General features: G+C 36.1%; 1 protein-coding gene across 2 annotated transcripts in view; it reads left to right on the top strand.

The window, feature by feature from the left end:
* The window catches only part of PPP1CB (protein phosphatase 1 catalytic subunit beta), a 41,323-nt gene that overhangs the window by 23,004 nt on the left and 5,551 nt on the right, over positions 1-12,768 (top strand). For both annotated transcript variants that reach the window (XM_049651914.1, XM_049651915.1), the window contains 5 exons: positions 6-137; positions 2,014-2,244; positions 4,352-4,456; positions 6,333-6,404; positions 11,846-11,997. In XM_049651914.1, coding sequence (XP_049507871.1) covers positions 6-137; positions 2,014-2,244; positions 4,352-4,456; positions 6,333-6,404; positions 11,846-11,997 — 692 coding nt within the window. The remainder of the gene's footprint in view (positions 1-5; positions 138-2,013; positions 2,245-4,351; positions 4,457-6,332; positions 6,405-11,845; positions 11,998-12,768) is intronic.

Here is a 12,768-nt window from a genome sequence, read left to right as displayed (position 1 = left end):
AACAGTACGAGGATGTCGTCCAGGAAAGATTGTGCAGATGACTGAAGCAGAAGTTCGAGGCTTATGTATTAAGTCTCGGGAGATCTTTCTCAGCCAGCCTATTCTTTTGGAATTGGAAGCACCGCTGAAAATTTGTGGTATGTAATCGGGTAAAGTTGGAAACAGTCTATTTTGAATACCAGTTTTCCTCCCCTAATTAAATTGAAGGTGATCTAGAGAAAACATTTAAAAATTTTTGTATAAGAGAGATGGATAGGTTTGATAACATAAAATATAAAAATTAAAACTTTCATAAAATAGTAAGTTACAGACAATATTTTTAATATACATCAGATAACAAGATTGCTATTCACAGTTTTTAGTTCTTAGAAACAAGACAGACAATACAATAGAAAGATCTTTTTTTTAAGGCAGATTTTAGAAGAAATTCAAAGGGTCAATAAATGTAAGATCCTCAGCCTCACTAGTAATCAGTGAAATGCAATTTAAAAACAAATCCTAAACTCTAGACATGTCGGAAAAAAAGTCAAAAACTGATAATCCACTGTTGTCAGGGATGTAGAGAAATGGGCATTTTGGTGTACCAGTTACAAACAAACTAAAGTTTGGGTGGCAATATGGCAATATCCATGGTGGCTTCTGGCCAAAAACAAAAATTTACAACCTTAGGTTGAGTGATCACATTGTTTTAGCCAGAAAAATTGTTGTACAAAAAGCGTTTTTTATAGTTCATGTAACAGTGGGAAGTGGTATAATTATCATTGGCTTTTGGTTTGATAACTGGTAGTGGCTGTTTGTGTGTATGACATAGCTTTACATGGACTTTGATGATGGACTTAATCATCATCTTTTGCTCAGTCAAGGACTATTTTTATATGTAAAAATTTTCACTGTCCTGCATGTTTCTTAGTGGTCCACATTCATACCTTGTAATCTGCAGATGCTTAGTGTGTTCTTTACTTTTTCTCCTCTTTCTTGTGTTTATTAAGTCGTGTGCTTGGTGCTTCTTGGTACAGTATCTAGCAAGTAAAAGATATTAGCTAAGTAAATGTTTGTTGAATAAATTAATTTGCTTAGAATATCACCTTTAAGTAAGAGGTAATATGATATTTTGTGGAGTAGAGCCTGGCTGGCTCAGTTGGTAGAGCATGCAACTCTTAATCTCAGAGTTGTGAGTTCGAGTCCCAAGTTGGGTGTAGAGAGGACTTAAAAATAAAATCTGAAAAAGAAGAATTTTGTGGAAATGATCAGTCTCTTCTATGAATTTAAATGAAGCAAATGTAGTTACTTGTAACATTTTAAAATGATTCCAATTCTCTGCAAGATACTCTTTAAAATGCTTTGATACAGAAATAATTGGAGGGTAATAGAAATTAGTTATACTAAATATTTCTAAATTCTGGCTGTCTCACTCTTGGGTATAACAAAGTAATGTTAAACTACCAGATAATAAGAGCAACTGTAGTAGTTATCTGTTATATAACAGATTACTCCAAAACTTTATGGCTTAAAACAGCATGAATTTATCACCGCACTGTTTCTATGAGTCAGGAATCCAGGCACAGCTTAGCTGGATCCTCTGGTTTTGGGTCTCTCACAAGGTTGTGATCTAGGTGTGATCTGGGACTACATTCATCTCAAGGCTCAATGATGAAAGGATTCAGTTCCTTAAGGGCCGATGGACTGAGAGCTCAGTTCCTAATAAGTGTTTGGCCAGAGGCCTCCTTCAGTTCTTTGCCATGTGTGCTTCTCCATAAGGCAGCTGGCTTCAGCATCAAGAATGAGAGATGGCAAGAGAGTACAAGCAGATTGGAACTCGTGATCTTTTGTAACCTAATTTCAGAAGTGACAGCCCATCCCACTTTTTCTGTCTCCTGTTTGTTAGAAGCGAGTCACCAGCTCCAGCCCACATTCAAGGGGAGAGGATTACATACGGGTGTAAACATTGGGAATCATTTGAAGCTGCTTCCCACAGTAACCAAATGCTCTAAAATTGTCTTTTTCTATTTTCAGGAGATATTCATGGACAGTATACAGATTTACTGCGATTATTTGAATATGGAGGTTTCCCACCAGAAGCCAACTATCTTTTCTTAGGAGATTATGTGGATAGAGGAAAGCAGTCTTTGGAAACCATTTGTTTGCTATTGGCTTATAAAATAAAATATCCAGAGAACTTCTTTCTCTTAAGAGGAAACCATGAGTGTGCTAGCATCAATCGCATTTATGGATTCTATGATGAATGTAAGTAAAAATAAAAATTTATCTTTTATTAATGGGAAAATTCCCTAATATTCCCTAATATAATTTTCCAGTTCAAAAGATTTCTTTTGATTCATTTTTTTTTAATATAATTTATCAGGCATAGGACCAAGAATAATCTTTCATGGAAGAAAAGCCTGAAACCAGGAAACATATTACCAATTAAACTAGTTCTTTGGGATCTCTTAAGATCATGGTATTTCAGGTTGACTGCACCTTACTCAGCTGAAAGGGCCTCTTGTAATTAATCAGTTCATTTGGCAAAATATCCACGTGAAACAGAGGTCACTATAGATAATAGACTCTGTTTTTCTAGTATCTATTAAGATTTTAGCTCTCAGCATTCTTGGGATAAGATGGAAATTTTCATTGGCCCTGTGTCACAAGAAATATTCACAAGTTGTAGGGCTCCTGGGTGGCTCAGTTGGTTAAGCTGCCAACTCAGTGTCTGCTCAGGTCATGATCTCACCTTTCGGGAATTTGAGCCCCACATCCATGCTGTTAGTGCAGAACCCACTTGGGATTCTGTCCCTCCCCGGCACACGTGCAGTGCTCTCTTTCTCCCTCTCTCTCTTCCTCAAAATAAATAAACTTTGAGATAAAGAAGGAAAAATATTGAGAAGTTCTATGGAATTTTTTCAAAGTTTAAGTTTATTATTGGAATTTTAATTTGTGCCTATAAAACAAGAGAGATGAGGATAGCAACTACTCAGGTATATTTTACTGTACTCTTTTTCTTCGGTAAGAAATCACTGATTTCCTGTTTTGTAGTAATGTTTCCAAGTGTAATTACTAAATTACTACATTTGAATTGGTCTTTTGCTTTTGTTAGAGTATGGAAAAGAACACATGTTTGGTTAATTACAATTCAGAACCAAATATAACGATTTTCAAATTGAATTTATTGTTTTTTGGTGGTGAATTCTCCATTGGAATCTATTTTTGTTTTTTTCCTTCCTTAAATATGGTAGACTCCTATTCAAACTCCTATCTTCTTGGTTTGTATAATTTGACAAGAGGAAGTGTGTATACCAGGCACTACTCTACACACTAGGAATGCAGCAGCGCACAAGACAGATCATCTCTAGTCTCGTGGAGCTGCATTCTACTAGGAATGATTCTACATCTGATTTTACGTGGCATTTTTACTTCTAAGGTGTAATGTATGGTTTCAACTGTTCAAATCAGACCAGTAGACAGGAAGCAGATTGTAGTGCATCTAACTATAACCACTTTTCTAAAGCTATATGAGGAATAGAGGTGTGTTTTTAAAGAATAAAATATGGGCTTGAGTATCCTCAAGGTTTATAGAAATGACATCAGTTGAGCTAATGTACATGAGAGCAGCTTGTAAAAACTGTTTTGAGTTATACTTTTTCACAGAGAGGCAGGTTATGGCATAAAAGCATAGGAAATTAGTGCTGTGTCTTTCATCGCTCCCCAGCGTTAGTTGTTGCAACTTCTTGCCAAATTCAGGAAGATCAAGTAACTCTAAAAAGGTGAACATACACTTGAGATTTCTCTTGTCGTAGCTCTTTATGCTAGACTATAGGAAAATTATAGCCTTTGTGTCTCTATTTATACTTTATATAGTGCCAAGTTGTAATTCACTCAAAAGTGAATACCATGGAAGCATTTGGAAATTGTCCTTTCTTGGCAGTAAATTTATGCTGTGTTACTCAATGCATTAGAGTTAAAATGGACAATCTCCAGAGATACCCCTTTCACTTTTGCTTACTTATTTGGCTAGGTATTCAACTAATGTACACATTGAATGGAACAGATAAACTAGTAGTCTCTTAGACTATTTCAAAGTGACTATATTATAGTGATCTTAAGAGACAAAAGGATTTGATATATGTGTTCCGTAAAATACCTAGCACAATCTTTCAAGTTTTTTTAACTTTATGGAAGGTGTTGAATGTTCATTAAATTTATTACCTTTTTAAAAATATACAAGAAGCACTCATTACAGAAAAAACAAAGTGCAGTATAAAGAATAAAGTTGAAATTATAATCCTGTGGCTATGAGATAACAAATGAAAACAGTTTTAGATTTATTTCTTCTATTTGCTTGTTCTTTTTATAGGCAAACGAAGGTTTAATATTAAATTGTGGAAGACCTTCACCGATTGTTTTAACTGTCTGCCTATAGCTGCCATTGTGGATGAGAAGATCTTCTGTTGTCATGGAGGTAGACTAGTAAATTTGCTTTATGGGTTTTTCTCACTGTCATTCCATTGTTTGGAAAAGACCTACAGTAACTAGGATGCACACTGTGGAAAAATATAGCTGTGCTTGTGTAAAAGGTCAAATTATTGAAACTGTTCTGAACATGGCTAAAATCTCTTTTAATAACTAGAAATTTATGAAGCTTTATACAAAATGAATGTTTAGTTGAGTACTTATCTTTAAAGAATTTCACATGTGAGGAGGATAACCAGAGTTTTATTTGAAATAACGTATTCCCTTTGCTTCAGTTTTGATAGAAAGATACCACTACTGTCAGTCAAAATGAGAAGATCATGATTACTTTCCTGCCAATATTAAATACCTTTCATTAGAATCCAAATGAAATTGGGTTTATTAGTCCCACATATCAAGAGTTCTAGGCTGTATGTAATATGTCCATTTTCATCCTAAAGATAATTTTTGATAGAATAAGTTATTCTGTATAACTTTTAAAGTAAGCAGGAATAGGTGCCATGAAAATATATAGATTGTATATTATCTGGCTGTCTTAAGAAATTAAAAACCTATTGATAAAATACATGTTTCCAAAAAGTTAAGATAAAGTATATTTCAAAACAGATACTGACTAATGAAAAGGATTTAATTATGTCAAAGCACTTGTAGAAGCAATAGTTTTTATGCAGTCTGGAAAGGGAGAGAATTGTTGGACACATGTTTATGGAAGCCTGAGTTAGAAGGATGGAGTAGACTTTGAAGAGGTGTAAAGAATTTGAGATGGTCTTTTTTATTTGTCTAGTTAAAGGAATGTGTGAGCACTAGCCTAACTAGAATGTCAAGCACATAGGGAATAATGAGTATCAGATTATAGAGATTTGAATACTGAGCAAAGTAGTTTGTTGAATGGTTTAATAACCATATTGGGTTTTTGTACATGGAAATAATATAGTAAAAATACTGTAAGAAAATTAGTGTTTTATATAGTTATATAAATATTATTTATAATTATTATTTATTAATATGCAGGAAGAATTAAAGTGAAAAATGCTGAAAAGATAGATGTACTTGTCTAGGCCTGAGGTAAAAAGCGATTTATTCTTGGAGCACCTGGGTGGCTCAGTCAGTTAAGCATCCTGATTCTTGATTTCGGCTCAGGTAATGATCTCATGGTCTGTGAGTTTGAGCCCTGCATCAGGCTCCATGACGACAGTGTGAAGCTTGCTTGGAATTCTCTCTCTCTCTGTCCCTCCCCAACATGTGGGAACACATGGGCTCCCTCTCTCTCTCTCAAAATAAATAAACATTAAAAACATGATTTATTCTCTGATAGAACATGTTACTATATTAATTGAAGTATTTTATAGTAGATCCTAAACATTTAGGAAATTGTAGTTCTTGCACATTAATATACTTAAAAGTAGAAATTAAGAAGTTATGTGTTGGTACTTGGATTATCCATAAAAGAGAAATAATAGTTTATGTACTGAAGATTGTGAAGTGTTTTCATGTGCTTTTTCTTATCCTTGTGATCAACAATTACACTTTACGAAGATAATGAGCATGTTGCAGAGAGATGTAGGAAGGTCTTACAGGACAGTGAGGCACTTAAACTTGGAAGTAAACATCTTTAAGATTAGGTGGTGAGAAGTGACAAAAGTGGTCGGAAGGATTGGAATTGGGTATATTCCTGGAGAAAGGCAGAAAATGGTTGGAAAGAAAGAAGAATGGTAAGATTTCTAACTCTGTATATTGAAGATAACATTAGAAGGAACACATTACATATTTTTAATTTCAGATAGTGACTCTACTTTGATTAAATGTTGCTTTATTTAAGTGAAAATTGTTTACATGTCATTACTCTGACCATCTTTTATTTATAGGACTGTCACCAGACCTGCAGTCTATGGAGCAGATTCGGAGAATTATGAGACCCACTGATGTCCCTGATACAGGTTGAGTATATAGAGAAGTTTAATTGTTTTATGTAAAATATTGACATATTTGAACTTAACTATATATTTAGTTGAAGATTGGTTTATGTAATAAATAATAGAGCTTTTTCAATAGTAAGCTAACTACAGATTACTTGCAGTAATATATTTTATTTCCCACTACTTTTACTTCCCAAGGTGCAATACTTTTAAGTTTCATATTTAACTGTAGTATGGTTCTTTCAAACTTATTTATCACAGAAGATCTTGTTAACTGATTCCCTTTATCTTCCTGTCATTCTAAATTCCTTCATTCATATCAACATTGATTATGTCCTTCAAGGACTTGTTAAAAAGTAGTCAAACAGAGGTGTCTAGCTGGTTCAGTTGTTAGGGCATGCGACTCTTGATGTTAGAGTCATGAGTTCAAGTCCAATGTTAGGAGTGGAGCCTAGTTAAAAAATAAATAAATAAATTGGCCTCGGGGGGCATGCCTGAATAGCTCACTCGTTGAGTGTCTGACTTCTGCTTAGGTCATGATCTCACGGTTCGTGAGTTCAAGCTCCACATCATGCACCCTGCTGTCAGCGCAGAGCCCATTTCAGATCCTCTGTCTCCCTCTCTCTCTGCTCCTCCCCCAGTCTTGTTCCCTCTCTCAAGAATGAATAAACATTTATTTTTGTTAAAAAAATAAAGTTTTTTTAAGGATTTTTAAAAAATTAATCAAAAGTTTTAAAAAATTTTTTAATGTTTATTTATTTTTTGAAAGAAACAACACAAGCTGGGGAGGGGCAGAGAGAGAGGGAGACACAGAATCCAATGTAGGCTCCAGGTTCAGGGCTGTCAGCACAGAGCTTGACGTGGAGCTCGAAGTCACAAACTGTGAGATCCTGATCTGAGCCAAAGTCAGAAGCTTAAACTGACTGAGCCACCCAGGTGCCCCAAAAGTTTTTTAATTTTTTTTTTTTTTTAAACGTTTATTTATTTTTGAGACAGAGAGAGACAGAGTGTAAACAGGGGAGGGGCAGAGAGAGAGGGAGACACAGAATCTGAAACAGGCTCCAGGCTCTGGGCTGTCAGCACAGAGTCTGACACGGGGCTGGAACTCACAGACCGTGAGATCATGACCTGAGCCGAAGTCGGACGCTTAACCGACTGAGCCACCCAAGCGCCCCAAAAGTTTTTTAAGTAAAATAGTTTTTCTTGGGGTGCCTAGCTGGCTCAGTCCATGGAGTATGTGACGCTTGATCTTGGGTTGTGAGTTTGAACCCCACTTTGGGCGTAGAGATTGCTTAAATAAAATCTTTAAAAAATAATAATTTTTCTTAGCTGAGGATACAGTTGCCTTTTTAAAATTACCATTTAGTTTTCTGGTATTTTTTTTGCATCTTCTATATTTCACATTTGTAGAGCTCAGAAAGCTGTAGAGATACATGGTGAGTTTGTGAAAAATTTGTGAAAGAATAATGAAAGTTAACTGCTCAGATGTTCAGAATAACTCTTAGGTAAGTGAAGCAAGTCAAAACAAAAGCAAATTAAGTTCCACTTGAGGATACATTGCTCTGTTGATTAACAAATGAGCCTCGTGTAATTTTATAAATAAATTCTGGACACAGTGGCCTAACTTTTCTGTTGGCTTTTAGTGGTAATTATTCATAGTTGAGTGCCAGTGTATGTACTAAGATGTGTACTAATCATGGCATTTATATTCTTAAAATGCTATGATGGGGCACCTGGGTGCCTCACTCGGTTAAGTGTCCGACTTCAGCTCGGGTCATGATCTTGCAGTTTGTGACTTTGAGCTCCATGTCGGGCTCTGTGCTGACAGCTCAGAGCCTGGAACCTGCCTCAGATTCTGTGTCTCCCCCTGTCTCTGCCACTCTCCCCACTCACACCCTGTCTCTCTCCCTCCCTCTCACTCAAAAATAAATAAACATTAAAAAAATTTTTTTAACAAAAAAATAAAATGCTGTGATAACCTGTGAATTGAATGCAGTAAAATTCTCCTTTTCTGTTCACCGTTTGCTTAAAACATCAATACCTTTGTTGGTGGCATTTTCTGACACAGTGTTTATGGTTTTTCCACATCACAACCCATTCTCCAACACTTACGTGTCTAACATTTAATTACACTAATTCCTGAAGTTAGCCATGACTCCACAGCTTAAGGGCTTCATTTCACAAGACTGCCCCCACACTACTGCCCAACCACAATTCTGGGATTCCCACAACCACTTCCTCAGATGCTTTACTTGTATTTATCAGTTTATCATAAAGGGATACAACTCAGGAACTAGGAGATATCAGTTGGGGAACAACTTCCACACCCTTTGTCATCAGTGTGTTCAACAACTGTAAGCTTCCCAAGTCCAGTTGTTCAAGAGTTTTTATAGAGCTCAGTTTCCAGCCCACCTCTCCAGAGAGAGGGGACAGCTGAAAGTTCCAGTCGTCTAATCATATGTTTAGTCTTGCTGTTGACTTGCCTCATTGTGAAGTGCTTTAGGGGATCTGGATCACTTCATTAGCATACACTCAGGTGTGATGGAAAGGGGCTCCTTATGAATAATAAAAGATACTCCTGTCTGGTCGTCTGGGTGGCTCTGTTGGTTAAGCATCCGACTTTGGCTCAGGTCACGATCTCATGGCTTGTGAGTTCAAGTCCTGCTTCAGGCTGTGCGCTGACAACTCAGAGCCTACTTCACATTCTGTCTCCCTCTCTCTGCCTCTTCTCCACGCATGCATGCCTGTGGTCTCTCTCTCTCTCAAAAATAACTAAACATTAAAAAATAAAAAGATACCTCTGTCACTCAGGAAATTCCAAAGGTTTTAGGAGCTGTATGCCAGGAATAGGAACAAAAACTAAATGTATTTTTATGATATCACACTGTCTTACCATTAAAAGCATTAACATAAGCAAAACTGTCCTTTCTCTCGGTTTCTACCAGACTTTTTTTTTTTTAATGAATTTATGTTACTGGATTCGTTGTCCCATCATTTGTGTAATCAGACCCACCCTTTGTATGTTGTATTCATCAGTTCTCAACAACTTGAATAGGATTGCCTAGAGTGCCACAGGGGTCTAGAAAATCTTGATATATTAAGTCTGTCATGTAAATCAAAAAAGATGTTTTAGCTTACTGATGAGAGGATTGTTTATTGGTAATTTTTTTCTTCTCAAATTTTTATTTAAATTCCAGTTACAGTACAGTATTGGTTTCAGAATTAGAATTCAGTGATTCATCACTTACATACAGCATCCAGTGCTCATCACAGCAAGTGCCCTCCTTAATACCCATCACCCATCTAGCCCATCACCTATCCACTTGTCTCTGAATTCCACATATGAGTGGAATCATATGGTATTTGTCTTTCTCTGACTTACTTCACTTAGCATGTATACTCAAACTCAATCCATGTCATTGCAAATGGCAAGGTTCTGGGTTTTTCTGTGGTTGAGTAATATTCGTGTGTGTGTGTGTGTGTGTGTGTGTGTGTGTATGTGTATACACAACACATCTTTATCCATTCATCAATTGATGGATATTTGGGCTCTTTCCATACTTTGGCTATTATTGATAATGCTGCTTTAAACACTGGGATGCATGTATCCTTTCGAATCTGTATTTTTGTGTCCTTTGGGTAAATCGTAGTGCAACTGCTGGACCTTAGGGTAGTTCTATTGCTGACTTTCTGAGGAACCTTCATACTGTTTTCCAGAGTGGCTCCACCAGTTTGCATTCCCACCAGCAGTGCAAAAGAGATCCTCTTTCTCCACATCTTCGCCAACACCTGTTGTTTCCAGTATTGTTAATGTTAGCCATTCTGACAGGTGTGAGGTGGTGTCTCATTGTGGTTTTAATTTGTATTTCCCTGATGATAAGTGATGTTGAACATCTTTTCATGTGTCAGCCATCTGTATGTCTTTGGAAAAATGTTGATTCATGTCTTCTGCCCATTTCTTAACTGGATTGTTGTTTTGGTGTTTGATAAGTTCTTTATAGGTTTTGGATACTGGCCCTTTATCTGATATGTCATTTTCATGTATCTTCTCCCATTCTGAAGGTTGCCTTTTAGTTTCGTTGATTGTTTATTTGCTGTGCTTTTTATGTTGATGAAGTCCAGTGGTTCATTTTTGCTTTTGTTTCCTTTGCCTCTGGTGACGTGTTTAGTAAGAAGTTGCTGCAGCTGAGGTCAGAGAGGTTGCTTGCCTGTGTTCTCTAGGATTTTGGTGGTTTCCTGTCTCACATTTAGGTCTTTCATCCATTTTGAATTTATTTTTGTGTATGGTAAAAGAAAGTGGTCCAGTTTCATTCTTCTGCATACTGTTTTCCAGTTTTCCGAACACTGTTTGTTGAAGAGACTGTCTTTTTCCATATTGGTAATTTTGTAAAGGGGAGTTGTTTATTCATCAAGTAGGGTTGGACTAGATGGTTACTAAGTACATTTCCTACTCTTAAGATCCGAAGAGTCTATAAAAAGGTAGGCATTTTTTGGTTTTTATCCTGCTCTACTTGTTCATTGTACTTGAATCTTAACCATTTCCTACTTCTAGATAATTCTTACCCCTTTCAGGAGATCTCTACTGTTCTAATCTCTTCCTTTTGTTTTGACTATTCCTTCTCAGTACTTTTTGCTCATTCCCCTTTCTCTGCCTGTGTATTAAATGTTTGCTTCCTCAGAGTTCATTTACTGGTCTTCTCACTTGACAATTCCCAAGGTGGTTTGAGTCCCTCCTAAGATTTATACTACTATGAGTATGATGAAGATACTCAAATATTTTTAGCTCTGACTTCTTATGCCTGACACTGAAGCCAAGGATCCGTTCTCATTTTGTTCATCCATATTTCATTTAAATCCTCCAGGCTTTTATAGAAAATGTTTTCTTCCCTCAAATTGATCATTAGATCAGATACAATTCCAGTGAAATCTCAGTTGGGTTCATAGAATTATACTAACTGATTCAGAAATATATATGTGAAAGTAACCAAGTTAATCCTGGAGAAAAGCATTAAGTGGGGATACTACCCCTACCAAATATAAAGATTTTTTTAAAAGCTTTAGTGTGTTACTGGCTTAGGGATAAATAAAATGGATTAATTTAATAGATTGGCCCCCAGAAATAGTGTAAGTAGCCTCTCTATTCAGGAAATGCTGCTGGGTCAATTGCTTGTTCATATGGAGTAACTATGTATAGAAGGAACAGCCTTTTCCATATATTGTGTGCTTAGAGTGTGCCATGCACATATTTCTTGTATGTGGGAAGAGTTGGGAAGTGCTGCTTTCAGCCAGGCAAAATTATATGGGTGGGCTAGCAAAGAGTGGCTAAATTCAATAGTCTGGGGTACTAGGAAGCAAGTGATTGTTACTCTTTATTAGAGGGTAAGAGGGCATGAGAAGAAACGTGATACAGATATACTTTATAAACTTTATTTTTTTCATTGTTGTGTTTTTATTCTTTAAAGGTTTGCTCTGTGATTTGCTGTGGTCTGACCCAGATAAGGATGTGCAAGGCTGGGGAGAAAATGATCGTGGTGTTTCCTTCACTTTTGGAGCTGATGTAGTCAGTAAATTTCTGAATCGTCATGATTTAGATTTGATTTGTCGAGCTCATCAGGTATGAAATCTAAAACTTTTGAACATTTTAATATTTATTTACACAGATCTGCTTTTTTTGTTTTTGAGGAAACGAAGATCTAAAACTAATTATATAAGGAAAGTAGTAGGAGAGATGAAGCCTATATACCTTGATCTCACAATTAACAATCTAATGATTTGTTAACCCTTTCTCACCTTCTAGGAGGGTGTTTCAAACTAATTTATATTTTGCAGTATGCTACAATGCTGGCAGAATTTTTGGCACTTGTCTGAAGCTTTCTAGAAATACTTGATCCCATTTTAATATGTTTATATGTATTTTAGATAACAATCAAATGACCATAGTATTAAAGGATACTTTTGAGACACTTGGAAAAATTCAGTTATAGACTGGGTGTTAGATATCAAGGAGTCATTGTTCATTGTTTAAATCTTAGGATAATAACGGTACTATGTAAGAAGGATGTCCATTTTTTAGAAATACATACCCAAGTATATAGAAGCAAGATGACATGTCTAGGATTGGCTTGAAAATACATCAGCATTGGGGCGCCTGGCTGGCTCGGTCAAAGGAGCGTGCACCTCTGTCTTGGTTGTGAGTTCAAGCCCCACGTTGGGTGTAGAGATTACTAAAAAAAAAAGTAAAATACATCAGAAAAAAGGGAGAGTAAATGAAACAAATGTAGCAGAATCCTGGTAATTATTGAATCAGGATAGTGAGAATGAGAGTTTATTGAACTCTATCTCCTTTTGTGTGTCTTTGAGCTTTCATTATAAAAATACATACTTA

The sequence above is a fragment of the Panthera uncia genome, assembly GCF_023721935.1.
Source record: "Panthera uncia isolate 11264 chromosome A3 unlocalized genomic scaffold, Puncia_PCG_1.0 HiC_scaffold_12, whole genome shotgun sequence".
Taxonomy (NCBI): Eukaryota; Metazoa; Chordata; class Mammalia; order Carnivora; family Felidae; genus Panthera; species Panthera uncia.
Note: the sequence above shows the minus strand (reverse complement) of the source record. Positions and strands in the feature narration are given on the sequence as shown.